The sequence below is a fragment of the Corvus moneduloides genome, chromosome 6 (assembly GCF_009650955.1).
Source record: "Corvus moneduloides isolate bCorMon1 chromosome 6, bCorMon1.pri, whole genome shotgun sequence".
Taxonomy (NCBI): Eukaryota; Metazoa; Chordata; class Aves; order Passeriformes; family Corvidae; genus Corvus; species Corvus moneduloides.
Window position 1 is genome coordinate 10,759,015 of NC_045481.1, and position 14,471 is coordinate 10,773,485.

Below are 14,471 nucleotides of genomic sequence, written 5' to 3' on the forward strand. Positions count from 1 at the left end.
AGAAAACAAGAAAAGCTGGAGAAACCAGTCAGGAATTCCAAATCAATACCAGACAGTACTTGAAGTAACCGACTTGGTCTCACCCACATGAACTGTGGCTTAAGCAAGCAGCTCCACATGGCTCAAAGAAACCTCAAGAGAATGGAAAAATGCAGAACACATTCTTTTGCATGGTGACTTACTATTTGTTTTATCTAGCTAAGGAAAAGGATGGGCACTGGAAGACAAGAGAAGAGGCTGCATTCAGCAACCAGACTTGATACTCAGCCTCAACAGCATGTCCTATGACCTGGCAGAGCATTTCTTGTGCTCTTGAAAGCTTCTGCAATGCTGCTCTGGATGACCATGGGATGGTTTTTCCTCCCCTCTTTAAAATAGACCCAAAAAGGGATTTCAGCCATAGCCACACTGAAGTTTTAATATACACGATAAGGAGTGCTATAAAATATCAAGCGATTAATTGAATTTATTTTTAGAATCTTGTGGGGAAAATAACACAAATAACAAACCCAAGGTAAAAAACTAAACTGAAAGTAAAATAAAAAAATGCCTACTTGCCACCAATGATTATCATCTCCTTGTGGTTTCTTTGAAACTATACCAGTCCTGAACCAGAGATTGCCATGGATATCCAGAGCCCATAGTGTCTGCTGATCTCCAAGGGTTATGCACACTGGTTCCAGAGCTTGCATTTCACTGGAAATGCAAACAAGTAAAAACGTTAAAACCTTACTTCAAATTTATCTTGATGGTATTTTAAGAAAGCTATTATAATGCTAATAGTTTAACATGGTTAAACTCAGTGTAGCCAAGCTAAAAAACACATTTCATATCAAATTTTCAGTTATTCAGTACTTTATATTTTATTTGTTTAAGTAAAAAACATTCAACAACAACAACGACCAAAAAACCATAAGTCCTTCAAAAATCACTCAAGATTTGAAACTTGGATTCATAAAAATAAAACTAAACAAACCCTATTTTGTTCAGTAAAATAAGCAATCAAGAGCTGTGTTCTTTAAGTTTTTGATAAAATAGCCTCATAAATGTATCTCCTCAGCTTCCTTGACCTGTTCCGAGAACAATACCTGCAGTTCAGGGACCACAAATAGAAAACTCAACCTAACTATGTGACAAAGATAAATGCTGAATCCAGGACTGTAAGTTTCCTGCATAAGTAAACGATTTTCAAGCTCAGAAAGTCAACAGGGTGAGGTGATCGTACCAGACACTGAAAAGGCAGCAAACAATGCTAGCTCTTTCAGATAACCTTTCTTGACAATTTAAGAACAAATAGTGACTGCTTTCTGCAATTTTAACACAAAGCCCAAGAACATGAAATGTACCTAAGGTGTAGGTCAAGCAGGTATTTTCATTAAACAAACTCATTAAAGTACATGCAAATTTCACATTTGAACAAAGACACAGTAGTTTCTTAGACTGTTCAAGAGCCAAGTACCAGGCTGGGAGGTAGCACAAGTTAAGGTTTCACAATAGGATATTCAGTAGACAAAATCACCTGAAGACAAGACTTGAATTTCTTCCTAAACTTGCTTCAGGCTGATGTCACAAGAGACACTATATTCTACATTCTCAAAGCCAGCAGTAGAGACTCAGTGCTTTTAACTTTATCACAAAGGAACTACCATGAGCCTAGGATCAACTACAAAGCTAAATACCAACTACACAAAATATTTATAAAAAGCTGTGGCTGGGGAGTGCAGAAGTGTTATCCAGCTGTGTGGATGACCAAGAAAATGCACAGATTTAATCTCAGAAGAAAAAAAGAAAAAAATAACAACAACAAAACCTCAAAAAAACACCTCATTATGGCACAGATTAAAGAAGCAATATTTAATAAAAAAGTCACATTGACAGACGTTATAAAGATTTTTTTTTTAATTGTTCTCACTCTTTAAACTCGCTTCTGTTTATGACAATTCCTTTCATTACACAGCAGTCATTCACCTGACAGAAAAACAGCAGTTACTCTGAATACGTCTGGACAAAAACAAAAGGAAGGAAGGACAGATAGACAGACAGACAGATAGCTAAAACAGCTATATATATACACACACAGAGGGATATATACAAACGAGTTCAGGTAATACTTTTTCAAACATCAAGGAGTTCCAGCACAGTTATTTGTGTCATTCCTATGCCCAGAATGTCCCACTAGAGTTATTACCTGACAATATCACTCTTCCACTGCTCTCCTTCAGGACAGAAGCTGCGCACTCCCTCCCGGTACAGCAGGGCCCGCTGCTCGCTCAGAGCCCACACCACATTATTTCTGGATGTGACCTGTGACAGTGGATAAGGGCAGTCAACCTTTACTGCTCGGGCACAAGGACGATCCACACTCAGGCCTAGAAATCAGAAAATGAGGATTGCTTTACAAACTTTGGCTTTTTGCAACAAAAAGGAAAGAGATAAAGCAACTCAGTGAAAGAAAATGCAGAAGGGAATCTCCTTGACATGCTAACATCTGTCATTTGATCATAATTTCCATGAGTGACTGTTCTTTCTATAAAATATTAATAACTTCCTCTAATATAGCTGAGTTTACGTTTTAAAAAATAAGACACTGCATATCCTTAAACATCCTGCACAGTGCACGTCCAGTCCTGTCATTTCTGTTCCTTTTCTCCCTCTAGTGTCAGCACCAGGAATCTCCATTTATAAAACCTCTATTAAAGCTGACAGAAGCATCAAAAAAAAAAAGCCAGTAATGGAAGAACTTTTTCCCAAAACATGCCAGGGAGGAAAGCAACCTGATCTGAATACTGACAGCAGAGCAATTACAAAAGAGCATGCCACAGTGTGTAGTAGTGAAAGGAGCAGAGAGGTTCTGGTAGATTTACAGGCAGCTTGCACACATTTCTACATCTAATTTCCAGGAACATGTCTTCTTTACAATTACACTGAAGCTTGATTTACACATGTGAAACTACATGGGAAACAACTCGGGAGACACAGCTTTTGTTTCATCTTCTCATGCTGCCAAAGCCAGTATGAAAAGACTCATCTGTATGATATTCTACACTAACAAGAATGCTCATTTCTAAACCTCTGAGCACACACTCTTGTTATAAATGTTTCACAAGACAGCGGAGGGAATGAAAAGGTCCTGGAGAAACAATTTTCACTGGTTGCCTCACATTAGGAAGACAGAATATACTGAGAATTTATTTTTTGCATCAAAAGACAAATTTGGAAGCCTAAGAACAGCAGAATGTAAGCTGATGTAATCAAACCAGTCTCTCAAAGGGAAGAAAAACATAGATTCAAACCTCCACAGAGCCCTGTATGATTACTATCCCAAGTTCACTCTCCATCACCACTATCCATGCCTGTTGGCGATATGCATGTGACCATGGGCAGGCCACTTGATTTTTCTGGAACTACTACACTTAACTAAAAAAAATAATTTTAATAGCGTGTCTTCGAAACAGTGATGTGTACTTAAAACAGTTTTCTTAATCACAAATAATTTTTGTATTGTGCTACAGTAACTAAATCTAAAAGACAAATTACGAGAGTGCCAAAATTAAATTTTGACAGCCACTCAGAGATGCTGTCCCGTTTCAGCACGTCTTACACAGCTTCCCCTTAACCCAGTCCTCCTCTTCATTCACCAGTAATTCCTTCATCATGTTATTGGCAGTTTTTCCTTAGTAACTCAGCTCCCTGTGCAAGCCCCATATGCCTGAGAGTCCTTCATACTTTTCTCCCTTAACTCTAAAACTAGTACTGCCATCCTTCATCCTAGCTCTTTGCATTTAGCCTGAATATTGCTTGCATAACACCTTCAAATACATCCTCTTCTATTCACTGAAGGGCTTAAAACTAAAGCCATGACTTCAAAGTTGTCACAGCACTATCCTTTTTTCCAATTTGTGCCTCATTCACATCCAGAAGGCAGCTGCAAAGATTCCTGCTCCACAGCCCATTCCATTCCCCCATGGCTTCGCTTTCTCACATAAAATCACGTAAAATACGTACCACTTGTCTATACTTCCAAAGCACTTCATGATCTTCTGTCTCAGAATACCTTCCTTTCATTATTAAGTGGTAACTCATATCTTCAAGAGATCTGTGCTTTTCAAAACACAAAGCTTCTACTTTCCCCTATTCTGCCCACTTAAGGCTGAGTCGTTTCAGTGCATCATATCACTTTCAAAGCAAGGATATTATTTTGATATTTTCTACAGTCCCTTTCCATTTATCTCCATCCATATCACATCCTCCCCATGTCATAAATCCTCTGTACTATATGTACTCCACTTGGCACACACAAAACAAGTGGTCATGAACTGGCTTTTCCACTCTCCTAATTACACAAAATCTCACAACTGTTTCCTAGTGTTTCTCAAGATAAAAAGGTATCCTTATGTCCTGGCTGCAGATCAAAGTTTATAGCAAATTGTGATCATTCTTCAGACTTGAAATCTAATAATCTCAGCCCACAAAAATTCAAAGAGCCTGCAATTAATTCAGGTACCTGTTTGTAGATACAGATCTCCATTTGTTCTGATAATCCAGGCGGTGTCATCACTCAGAGCTACAAATACAGCCTGAGGTAAAGCCTCATACCAGTGCCGTTTTCCTTTAATAGTTACTTTTCCACAAGCAAAAGCTTTGTTAGTCTTCTGTTCAATCTTCCAGAGAAGAGCCCCTGTATGAGAAGTAAAGAAAGAACATAACAGCACTCAGCAATTACTGCAACAGTCACAGGTGATGTGTCCTACCTACACCTACACTAATAGGAGAGGAAAAGCAAACCAGTAGCATCAAAAATGCAAGTTTAAGAAACACAATTTTTTTTTAAAAGCAAGACCAGAACAGTAACTGACTTCTAATACATAATAATAGCTTAAAAAAGAAAATCAAATGGAACTCCAAACTTAACTGCTGGCTTGTACCAGAACAGTACATCGTCATATTAATTCCCTTTGAATGATTCCACAAAGTTGCATTTAATTCCATTTTGACATTTTGTGGTTAACATGCTCCTGCATGAATACATCCATGGCTAACTGTGGATGCTAGAAACTTCCACAAATTCAGTGGAAAGCTGGGTGAACTCCTGGAACTGACGGATAACAAATGCAGAGGAACAACATCTTGCCCAGGCAATCTGAGCCACCAAAAACTGCAGCCTGAAACTACCAAGGGCAAACATGACACATGCTCATTCCTTTCACTTTTCTGCAGGGACCTGCTGTTAACCACTCTTAAAGGTAAGATACTGAGCTGGATGAACCCACACTCTCACCTAGTACAAGTACTCTTAAATTGTTTTGGCTATAGCAAAGCTCAGCTACAGATCAAATAGAATTTCTTTCTTCTTTAAACAGATAGCAAGTGTTCCCCTACAGAGAGAAAGGAAGATTGATACGCGCTTTTAGAGATGACAGGGAAGAAAAGTAGTGGCAAGGCAGGAGACAAAGAGATTAAAATGGCTGAGAAACTTCTTATTTTCACTCCAGTCCTGGAACAACCTGGAAGGCCAAAAGTGACGCAAGTTTATAACCAAAACCTCCTTATTTTTAATCCAACATAATCCTCATTCACAACCATCCAGAACAAATTCATATGCAAATGTACTGAAACTTCAAAGGTTTTTTTCTCCAGTATTTAAAAAGAAATCAAATCAACTAACCCACGCATACACAAAGCCAATTCTACATTTACAAGAAAAAGAGCCTTAAAATTGTGAATCACAGAATGGTTTGGGTGGGAGGGGAAGATCATCTAGTTCCAACCCCCTGCCACAGACAGGGACACCTCCCACTTGACCAGATTGCTGAGGACTTCATCCAGCCTGGCCTTGAACACTTCCAGGGATGGGGCATCCACAGTTTCTCTGCACAACCTGTTCCAGTGCCTCACCACCATTACAGCCAAGAACTTCTATAGCTCTGTAACAAAAATCAAGGGTTTGTATAGACAAGGAACTCTTCTGTGCCTACCACTGAACTGCTACTTTTGAAGTTCACTTTAATTGGGCAAATGCATGTTGAAAACCTCCCAAAATGTAACGTGAAATGTGTAGAAAGAAAGCCACTTAAACTAGAACATGGGATGCAGAGGTAGTGAAGATGCAGTCATATAACTGTGACTATTTAAAAAACTAACAAAAAGAAACCCAAACCAACACAATACTTCTACACGAAACAAGCCCTAAACAACCAAGTTTCTGCAAGTAATTTATTTGAAAAAAACAAACAAACAATAAACTCAATTTTTGTGCAAATTACATATGCACTCAATTGTATCTGTAATCTCATAAAAATGACAAGCTTCACCTAATTAAAAAATAACTGATATTAAAAAAAAAGCAAAAAAAAAACCAAACCAAACAACAAAAAAAAGGCAAAAAAAAGGCAAAAAAAAAAAAGAAACCCAAACAAAATGCCCAAGTCTGTCCAAGTTCTATATTTACAAGATGACAGTGCAGCAGAAGCCAACCCACCTGAAGGGGAAACTGCCACTTGCTGGACTCCATCCTCAAACTTCTGCCAGCGCAGCCCAGCTGAAGGAAGGGCACTGCAGTACAGGCTGCCTCGGTAGTCCAGGCACCAAATGTATTTTTCTGAGACAACCAGGCTCAGGATGCCATAACCAGGGCCAGAGTATCCCATCCAGCTCTCTGCAAACTAAAAACTGTACAGTCAGAACAGTGTCAGATGTCTTCAAACTGCATAAGAAAACGGGTATGTAAGAACAGCAGCTCTCACGTTTTGATTTTTAAAAAGCTAAACTTAAGTACTTTAATCAATGAAGAAATTTGCCTTGTGTAAAATAAAACTACATCTGTCACTGTTCTCTAAGGCTGTATGTGCATAATGAGACTGCTAGAACAACAGATTTAGCAAAAAAATAAACCCCTCCACCCCATCATCCACCTCCAACAAAGGAATACATAAAAATGTACAGTCTGCCTGTAGTCCAGGAAATTATTCATTGTCTAGGAAGTGATGAGCAAAGGGAACAAGACAGCTGGAGGGCAGAGACAGCTAAATATCCAACTCCAGTACTCTCTGTATGGTACAGGAGCCACATCTTGCAAAAATCTGGTTTACAGCCTGCTCTCTTAAATTTCGATGGCTTGCATGAGGTGAACTCAAGCACTGCCTACATTACCAGGGGAGTTTTCTGAACATGACAGAGTATAAGAATACCTTAACCTGAAACTAAAATCTTCTGCACTTTAGGCTGCAGCTGTTAGTAGACAAGACACCACCAACTTGTAACTCAACCTTTATGAATGAGTATTTGCTTGATCTCAATACAAAGCTGTTACAGATCTAAAAGAAACAAAATCCCCAGCCTACAAGAACTGCATTTCCTTCTTAAGTCTTCTGCTAGAAGTTCCAGTGATTCTAGCAATTTTATAGATTTTACAATTAACTTCAGTACTTCTTTTCTATAGTCTGTATGAGGACTACCCACAAAATAATGATGAAGGAAAGAGGGATAACAGAAAAACAAAACTGTCAACATTTTAAACAGTACTAACTACTGCTGGCTAGTGGGCAAAGACTAATCCTTATTCTGAGTATTTACACATAAAATAATCCTTAAGCAGAAGCCAGCCATGTGAGATAATTAGCACTAATTCTCCATGAAGTCAGCTGAATTTGGGAACAGCATCAGGCAGAACTTGGACTGCTGGAGATCCAAACCAGGAACAGCCTTTGAGCGTGACTGGGTTTTACTGTTCACTTTTTAATGGATGGGTTTCTAACAGCATTTTTGTCGAGCCGGGAATAATACAGCCAGAACAGCTTCTTTGCATTGCAAGCACACATCACCCATTCTGAAGTCAGATATATCACATTTTGCAAGAGTTACAACACGTACTCTTGTTTGGCTTTATACTTTACTTGTGTACTTGAATCCAAAAAAAAAAAAAAAAAAAAAAATTTGCTCACCTAAAGATGTAAAGGACAGTAATTGCAGGAACGTTTCTTTTGAAAAGCTGTTTCTTTTTAAGGTTCAAGGTACTTTTAATTAAACTGACAAGAAATACCTGATCAGATTTTAGGAGCACCATTTCATCTAGGCTTATCTTGGCTACATCCTGTGCACCAGGCACAGCACCAACTTCAGGCATGCTGGTCTCCGAGGATGAATATGGTAATCCATGTCCATAAATATCTTCCTCATCACTAGAGGCAGATTTTTCAGTCTTACTTTCATGAGTGTCTGCTACCCTTTCAGCAGTGCTAGTACTACATTTAGCTTTGATTGCACTTTCAAAATTCCACCCAGAAATGGAACAGTTATCTGAATGAACATTGTCAGAGATGTCAAACTGGAGCACAGAAGGGTCTGACAAAGCGCTGTGGATTAGAGAGAGCTGCTGTTGATCTTCTCTACCAATTTCATCACTTTCCTTTGGTGTCAGGGATGTCTGGACACCAAGTATACTGTCGCATTCCAAGAACAGCTGGTCTGCAAGATCTGGATCTTCAGAAGATTTTTCAGTATCCTGCAGCTTTACTTTATCCAAGTCTTCATCTATTTTACACAATGTAGGAAAATCCTGCTCCTCCTCCTCTTGGCTCAGCTTTCCAGGACAGCATTCATTGCTTGCAGAAACCGCACCACCATTACATTCACCATCAACACTGCTTGTCAAGTCTTCTGTGAATATCAGAGGAGATGCAGATGCCAAAGTATCTATAATAGCTGAAGTACCCATGCCACTGTCACTGTTTGGAAGCTTCTGTAAATCAACCACATCTCCATTTTCTTCATTGATTAGTACAGTTGCTGACTCCGGAGACTGCAGGACACTGAAAGTTTCTGAACCATTATCTTCTTGCAAGATCGTATGGGACTCCATACTGAACATGCTTTCCTGATCTGGAGATCCAGTACTCAAATGATCAATGCTGCCACTCATTATGCTGGAAGTCATGGAAAAGGAGTCTGCATTCAAGGAATGTGGACTGTCACCAGAAAGCTGACGCTCATAAATTGGTGTGCCTTCCAGAGAGCTGTGGTTTTTCCTTGTCCCACTTTCTGTTATCACGCACACAAAGAGAAGGGAGAAAAATAATATTACTAAAATCTATCAAATTCCAGTGCCAAGTAAGAAATTAAAATATTTTTAGAACTGGAGGAAGGACAAAGCTAAATCTAAATTTCAATCATACTGATTTTTTTTTCAACTTTAATAATAAATGATACATATAAAGCCAAGAAAAGTCTTAATATAGTAAACAATTAAAATTATCAAGTACTCACACTATTTTATCAAACTAAAAAGGATGGCTAAGTAAGACACTGCCAAATATTCTGAATAGGATGTATAGATATTACACAATTCCAACATAAAACTGGATGCAGAGTCCACTGTATGCTTCCATTAACGAATACATTAGAACTTGAAGCATGTTTACATAAAGCATAACAGAAGTTAAAAGTAAAAAACCCCAAACAGATCTAAAAAGCCTTCATGAATTCGTCACTTTTAAAGGAGATTTTAATCTTAAACAGAAATGGCCCACCACAACCTCTCAATCATTTCAGAAGCACAACACCACAATATAAATTAAGCCTGCCAAACACAGACTCTTTCATGTAACATGTTCTAACAACGAGCATGGCTGGGAAAGTTCTGCTAGACCTACCCTGTTTCTTCTTTTTTTTCTTTTTCACCTTAATTGGCTTTACAATGAGTTCTTGATCAAAATCTTCAGAGCTGATGGTGCTGAACCGTTGTGAAGAAAGTTGGCCTTCTCTCTGAGCTTCTGGAAGTTGGTCTGCACACATCATAAAGCTTGAGCCACTGTCCACAGAGTTCACAGAGCTGCTCCTGCTCCGTGATTCACTTACTACAGAGCAGCCTCTTTTTCTGGTTTCACTGCTCAAGTCTCCCACTCTATCAAAACTTTTCTCTGATAGCATTGGAGTTTCCAAATCATCTTTCACTAAAGAAGAAGTGTCATTTTTATTACCAGTAACTGAAGGGGAAGTAACCATTTTTCTTTCTGTTTCTACTGAAGGGCTGGATGATACAGATGAAACGACTGATGATGGGGTCAGCAATTTAGGACTTGTATCTGTTAAAAGATTTGACAATTTTGAATTCACATCTGAAACTGTCCAAAAGAAAAATAGAAGTATAAATACTATTTCAAGTGTAAGTACTAGCATCAAGTTAGTAGGGGCATAATGCTTGGAGAGTATTGAAAGAAAAGAGTATATATGCAAAAAAAAAAAATTTCTAAGCTCACGGCATTTAAAAATAAATATTTGCACACACACACACTATAAAACTTCCTGAAAATTAATCTGTATGAAATCACTTCCCCCCTAAACCCTGTATCAAGCTTCTAAAAGCAAAATTCTGAATTTATGTTTATGTATAAAGAACAGTACAGGTCTGCAGCTTGGAAGACCCAGCTGTATCACACACTGAAGTGCCATCCTATACCTTTAACTTCTTCATTCAAACATTCAGTAGCTAAGAAAAAAAATCAAGAAAAATTACCAGATAAATCGCTGTGGTGATTTACACTTCTAAAGGCTCCTTTAAAACTATACATGAAAGTTGAGATTAAAATAATAAACAGCCTCTAGTAGTTTGTGAGTAAAGAACTGCCTAAATGACTAAAGCTATTGCCAATATGTAATGACAAGCAAGATCTCCAGCATTCAGTGAGACTTCATAGCATATTTACTAGCATTTTGTTAATACAAAGCTAAGATGGAGTATTTAAATGCATTAGTAGACCCTTTTAGAGAGTTCTAGTAACATAAATCTTTAACTCAGATGGCAACAGGTATTCAACAGTCAAATTATTTCTGGAATTTTAGTGAGCATTCTTTGGATTTATTTGCCAATTCTTTCTTTTTAATTGCTAGGAAGGCTGAGATTTCACCTGGAATGTGGCTGGTGACAGGCGGCACAAAATCAACATATTCAGCTATTGAGACTGATCCTAAAGGGATAACCATGATCAGGAATCCAGACTGCTTCAGCATCATGGTTCAGAATGAGCTCTCAAATGCACAGATTAGAGATGCCTCATTAGGTTAATGCTGATCCACTCTCAAAAACGGCAACCATATTTAATTTCTTAATGCCCCCATTCTCACTGCAGCCAAAAGAGAAGCTCAGATAAGCAGATAGACCAAATCTCTAAATATAACCTATCAAAACAGATGAGTAACTCTACAGGACCTGGCAGGTTTTTGCAATAATCTGAAGAGTTTTGTGTGGGATTTGGTTTCGGTTTTGTTGGTTTGGGGGGTTTTTATATTAAAGAAGTATGATAGGCACCATGTTCCATGAGGTACACACTAATTTATACATATTAAACTTACTGATTTCTACATATTAAACTTACTAATCTATACAAACCTATTGATGACAGTCCTTCGGGTCTATTTGAAATTCTTATTATGTCTCTATCTCCTTTTAACAGAAAAATCTCATTGTTGGTACAGGACACAGACACAATATCACCGTATCCTTCCAAGCCACCAATCAAAGCCTATGAAGAGTCAACAGAGAAAGAAATAATTGGCATCAGATTAACATACTGTTTGCACAACATGGTACTCTTAACAAAAGCATTTGCTGGATTTTAATCAACATAAGCAGTTACAGGATAAAGATTTTTATCCTATCCAAAAAAAAAAAAAAAAAAAGCAAATGAAAAAAAGAAACAGGAAAGAACCCTTTAATCATGATGCAGCTCCGTTTTTATACTAAATTCCACAGATCTATTCTTTGTCCAACTAAAGGCAACTAAATATACCAAGTTAAGCAATATACAATTTGGTGGCAGAAGAGTGTCACAGTACAAATGTTTAATATCATTTAGACAAAAATATATTAACTTGTATCCACTTGCATATGCATTTTTAAGACAATGAAATAGCTAACACTACACTGTACACCAAATAAAAGATATTACTTATTTTTTTTCAGACACCAACAGTAGTAGAAGGGAAAGAATAAATACTTCCAGGCACATTTTATAAGCCTAAAAATATCTTTTTGCATGAACTCCTAGATTTTAGGTTTCTGTATGCTTCATTAAGCATCAAAATTGATTATGATGTTAAGACTTCAACTGAAAGCTTTAAATATATGTAATTTTCATAAACAACATACTGAGCCAGTTGGTGAGTATATCATTGCAATGACAACTTGAGGAGGGAGACAATAAATATTCTTTTTTGTTCATTTTAAACATGGATGTAAATTGCAGACGTATAATGGGATAACCAAAACAGAGTCTCATGGCATAGTGTGAACAAAAACATGGAAGAAACAAAATATGCAGCCACAAGATTTATCTACCTGGTTCACAGTGTCTAGTAAATAGATGCTGTATTCGTTCCAGGTCAGCACCCATCCTTCTTGGAAAAAGCATGACACAAGCCCAAGGTGTTTCTCTGGAGAGCTGTAACTTCCTCTGTCAAGTGGTTCCAAACGAGGATACAGTTCAAAAGTTTTTATTCCTCCAGCAAATACATCTTTCAATATGAATGTGGCCTGAACAGTCCCATGAACATCAGACTTCCACAGACGAAGCCCAGGTCGTGCAGCAAATAATGTCAGGTCACTCTGTTTACACAGGCCAGGTATAAAACATGCTCCAAATTTGCCAGTGCTAAAATGCAAAAGAATTTATTTTAAAAGCTATATACTCAACTCAGAAACAATTTTTAAAACTAATGGCACAAATTTACAAACACAAATTATCAAAATCTTTGATTAAAATAGTCAGTCAAATGTCTGAAGAACAAATTGAGTTACAGTAAGACAAGAGCAGTAATTCCAAATAACAAGTTTTCACTCAGCTTTGGATGTCAGACACGACATCAATTAAGCAAGTCAAATGACTCTTCCTAATAAGCTTCACAGCCTTAAAGCCCCTCTGTCCATCTCAAAAAGATCTTACTATGCACTCTTCCTTCTCCCAGAATTAATAAAAAACAAGCAAAACACTACAAACTAATGCAAAGAAACTGACAGCCTTTACTTGCAAGAAGCACAGAACAGACCTCAGCTGTTAAACCCTTCATTTCTCATACATAGAAACACCACTACTATCACCCAAGAACACCCTTTGCCTATAAGATGGCCCTTGGTACTCCTCTTACTATTCATATCCCTGAAAGATACATCATAAACCCTCTCTCAAGTGTAAATTTCCTCTGCTGAGAGATAGAGTCAGTCATGCTGCTCTATGACCAGGTTCCGCCTTCCTTATCCGAGAGAGATTATGTAAGAGAAGATGTCAAAGCCACACAAGAGGTTCCTAGTCTTCAACTGAAATTTAAGTGCTTACTATACATTCTCCCTATTAATTCACTTCAGTGTATAAGAAAAATGAGGATGCTGACTCGCCTTTTGCATCAAATATTACATCACCCGTTAGACAGACTTGTAACAACGCTTGCTCACTCCAAGTCACAGTAAACAGAGAGGGACTGCAGAGGAAGTTTGGCAGTGATTTCAGTTTGAACAATGAGAAAATATCTTAAATATTTTTGCCTAATAGTGCCTTGAAAATATGATTGTGACATACTTGCAACCACATACTTTCTAAATAGGTGTAGCTGTCATTTCATGTTCGATCACCCATAGCTATTGTAACTAGCTTTTTATGAGCAAACTGCTGTGTTGTATTAATTTCACTGCCTAGATCACTCTGTCTGTAATTCACTTTGAAATGCTAGAATTAATAGATGAGCCTGCATCAGGATTTTACGAGGGTTACTTTTTTCTGGGCTGTGTTCCAACTTGGTTCACGGATTTCTCTTCTGTGTAAAAAAGCAGAGTCCGCTGTAAAGTAGAGACAAGCAGCACCTTCTGGTTGTAATCCAACTGGACAATCGAAGATGGCTCTTCCAATACAAGGCTGGAGTTGCAAAGACCCTTTCAAAGATACACACAATTCACAAGAGTCAAACCCTCCTAAAAATACAAGGTAGTAACTAACACTTCAAAGAAATTTATAAGCCCAAGAGAAAACAAATAAACAACAAAAAAAGCTTTTGAACTCCTGTTGCATGAAATTCACTTAATGAATATGGACTTAATTTACATAGGCAAGAGGGGAGTTTGATTGTGTGTGACACAATATGAAATGTAGTTTCTCTTGCAATATTAGTGCATACATTTTTCTTGAAATCAACAGAAACTTTAGGACACATTTTCTTCCTTCTTCCCCACTGCCAGGTCATACACACACTGAGGCAATCATTACTTTTGGTGATTTCTGTCAAACCAAACGGAGGGACGGTCACAGATACATCAGGACAGATGTTGTTTAAACTTTTCTTCCATATAGAAATTCAAGTTAGCATTCATTTTGTTGACATCTCAGGTCTGTATTAACTAACAAGATGTAAGAAAAATTCCATTTACTAGTAACATGCTAGTGAGCCAGCAGCAACCAAATGTTACTTTCATTCTACACTCTCGACTGAGA

The 14,471-nt window shown here is 37.7% G+C and overlaps 1 protein-coding gene across 6 annotated transcripts in view; it reads right to left on the reverse strand.

Moving 5' to 3' along the window:
- TECPR2 (tectonin beta-propeller repeat containing 2) overlaps positions 1-14,471 on the reverse strand; it is a 42,474-nt gene that overhangs the window by 21,643 nt on the left and 6,360 nt on the right. For all 6 annotated transcript variants that reach the window (XR_004240578.1, XR_004240576.1, XR_004240577.1 and 3 more), the window contains 9 exons: positions 13,758-13,915; positions 12,332-12,644; positions 11,384-11,516; positions 9,648-10,079; positions 8,039-9,036; positions 6,479-6,662; positions 4,505-4,678; positions 2,189-2,369; positions 555-696 (listed from right to left, as the gene is read on the reverse strand). Coding sequence is in view for 2 of the 6 variants with exons in the window: in XM_032110601.1 (XP_031966492.1) it covers positions 555-696; positions 2,189-2,369; positions 4,505-4,678; positions 6,479-6,662; positions 8,039-9,036; positions 9,648-10,079; positions 11,384-11,516; positions 12,332-12,644; positions 13,758-13,915 (2,715 nt within the window). In the remaining 4 variants the exon portion in view is untranslated. The remainder of the gene's footprint in view (positions 1-554; positions 697-2,188; positions 2,370-4,504; positions 4,679-6,478; positions 6,663-8,038; positions 9,037-9,647; positions 10,080-11,383; positions 11,517-12,331; positions 12,645-13,757; positions 13,916-14,471) is intronic.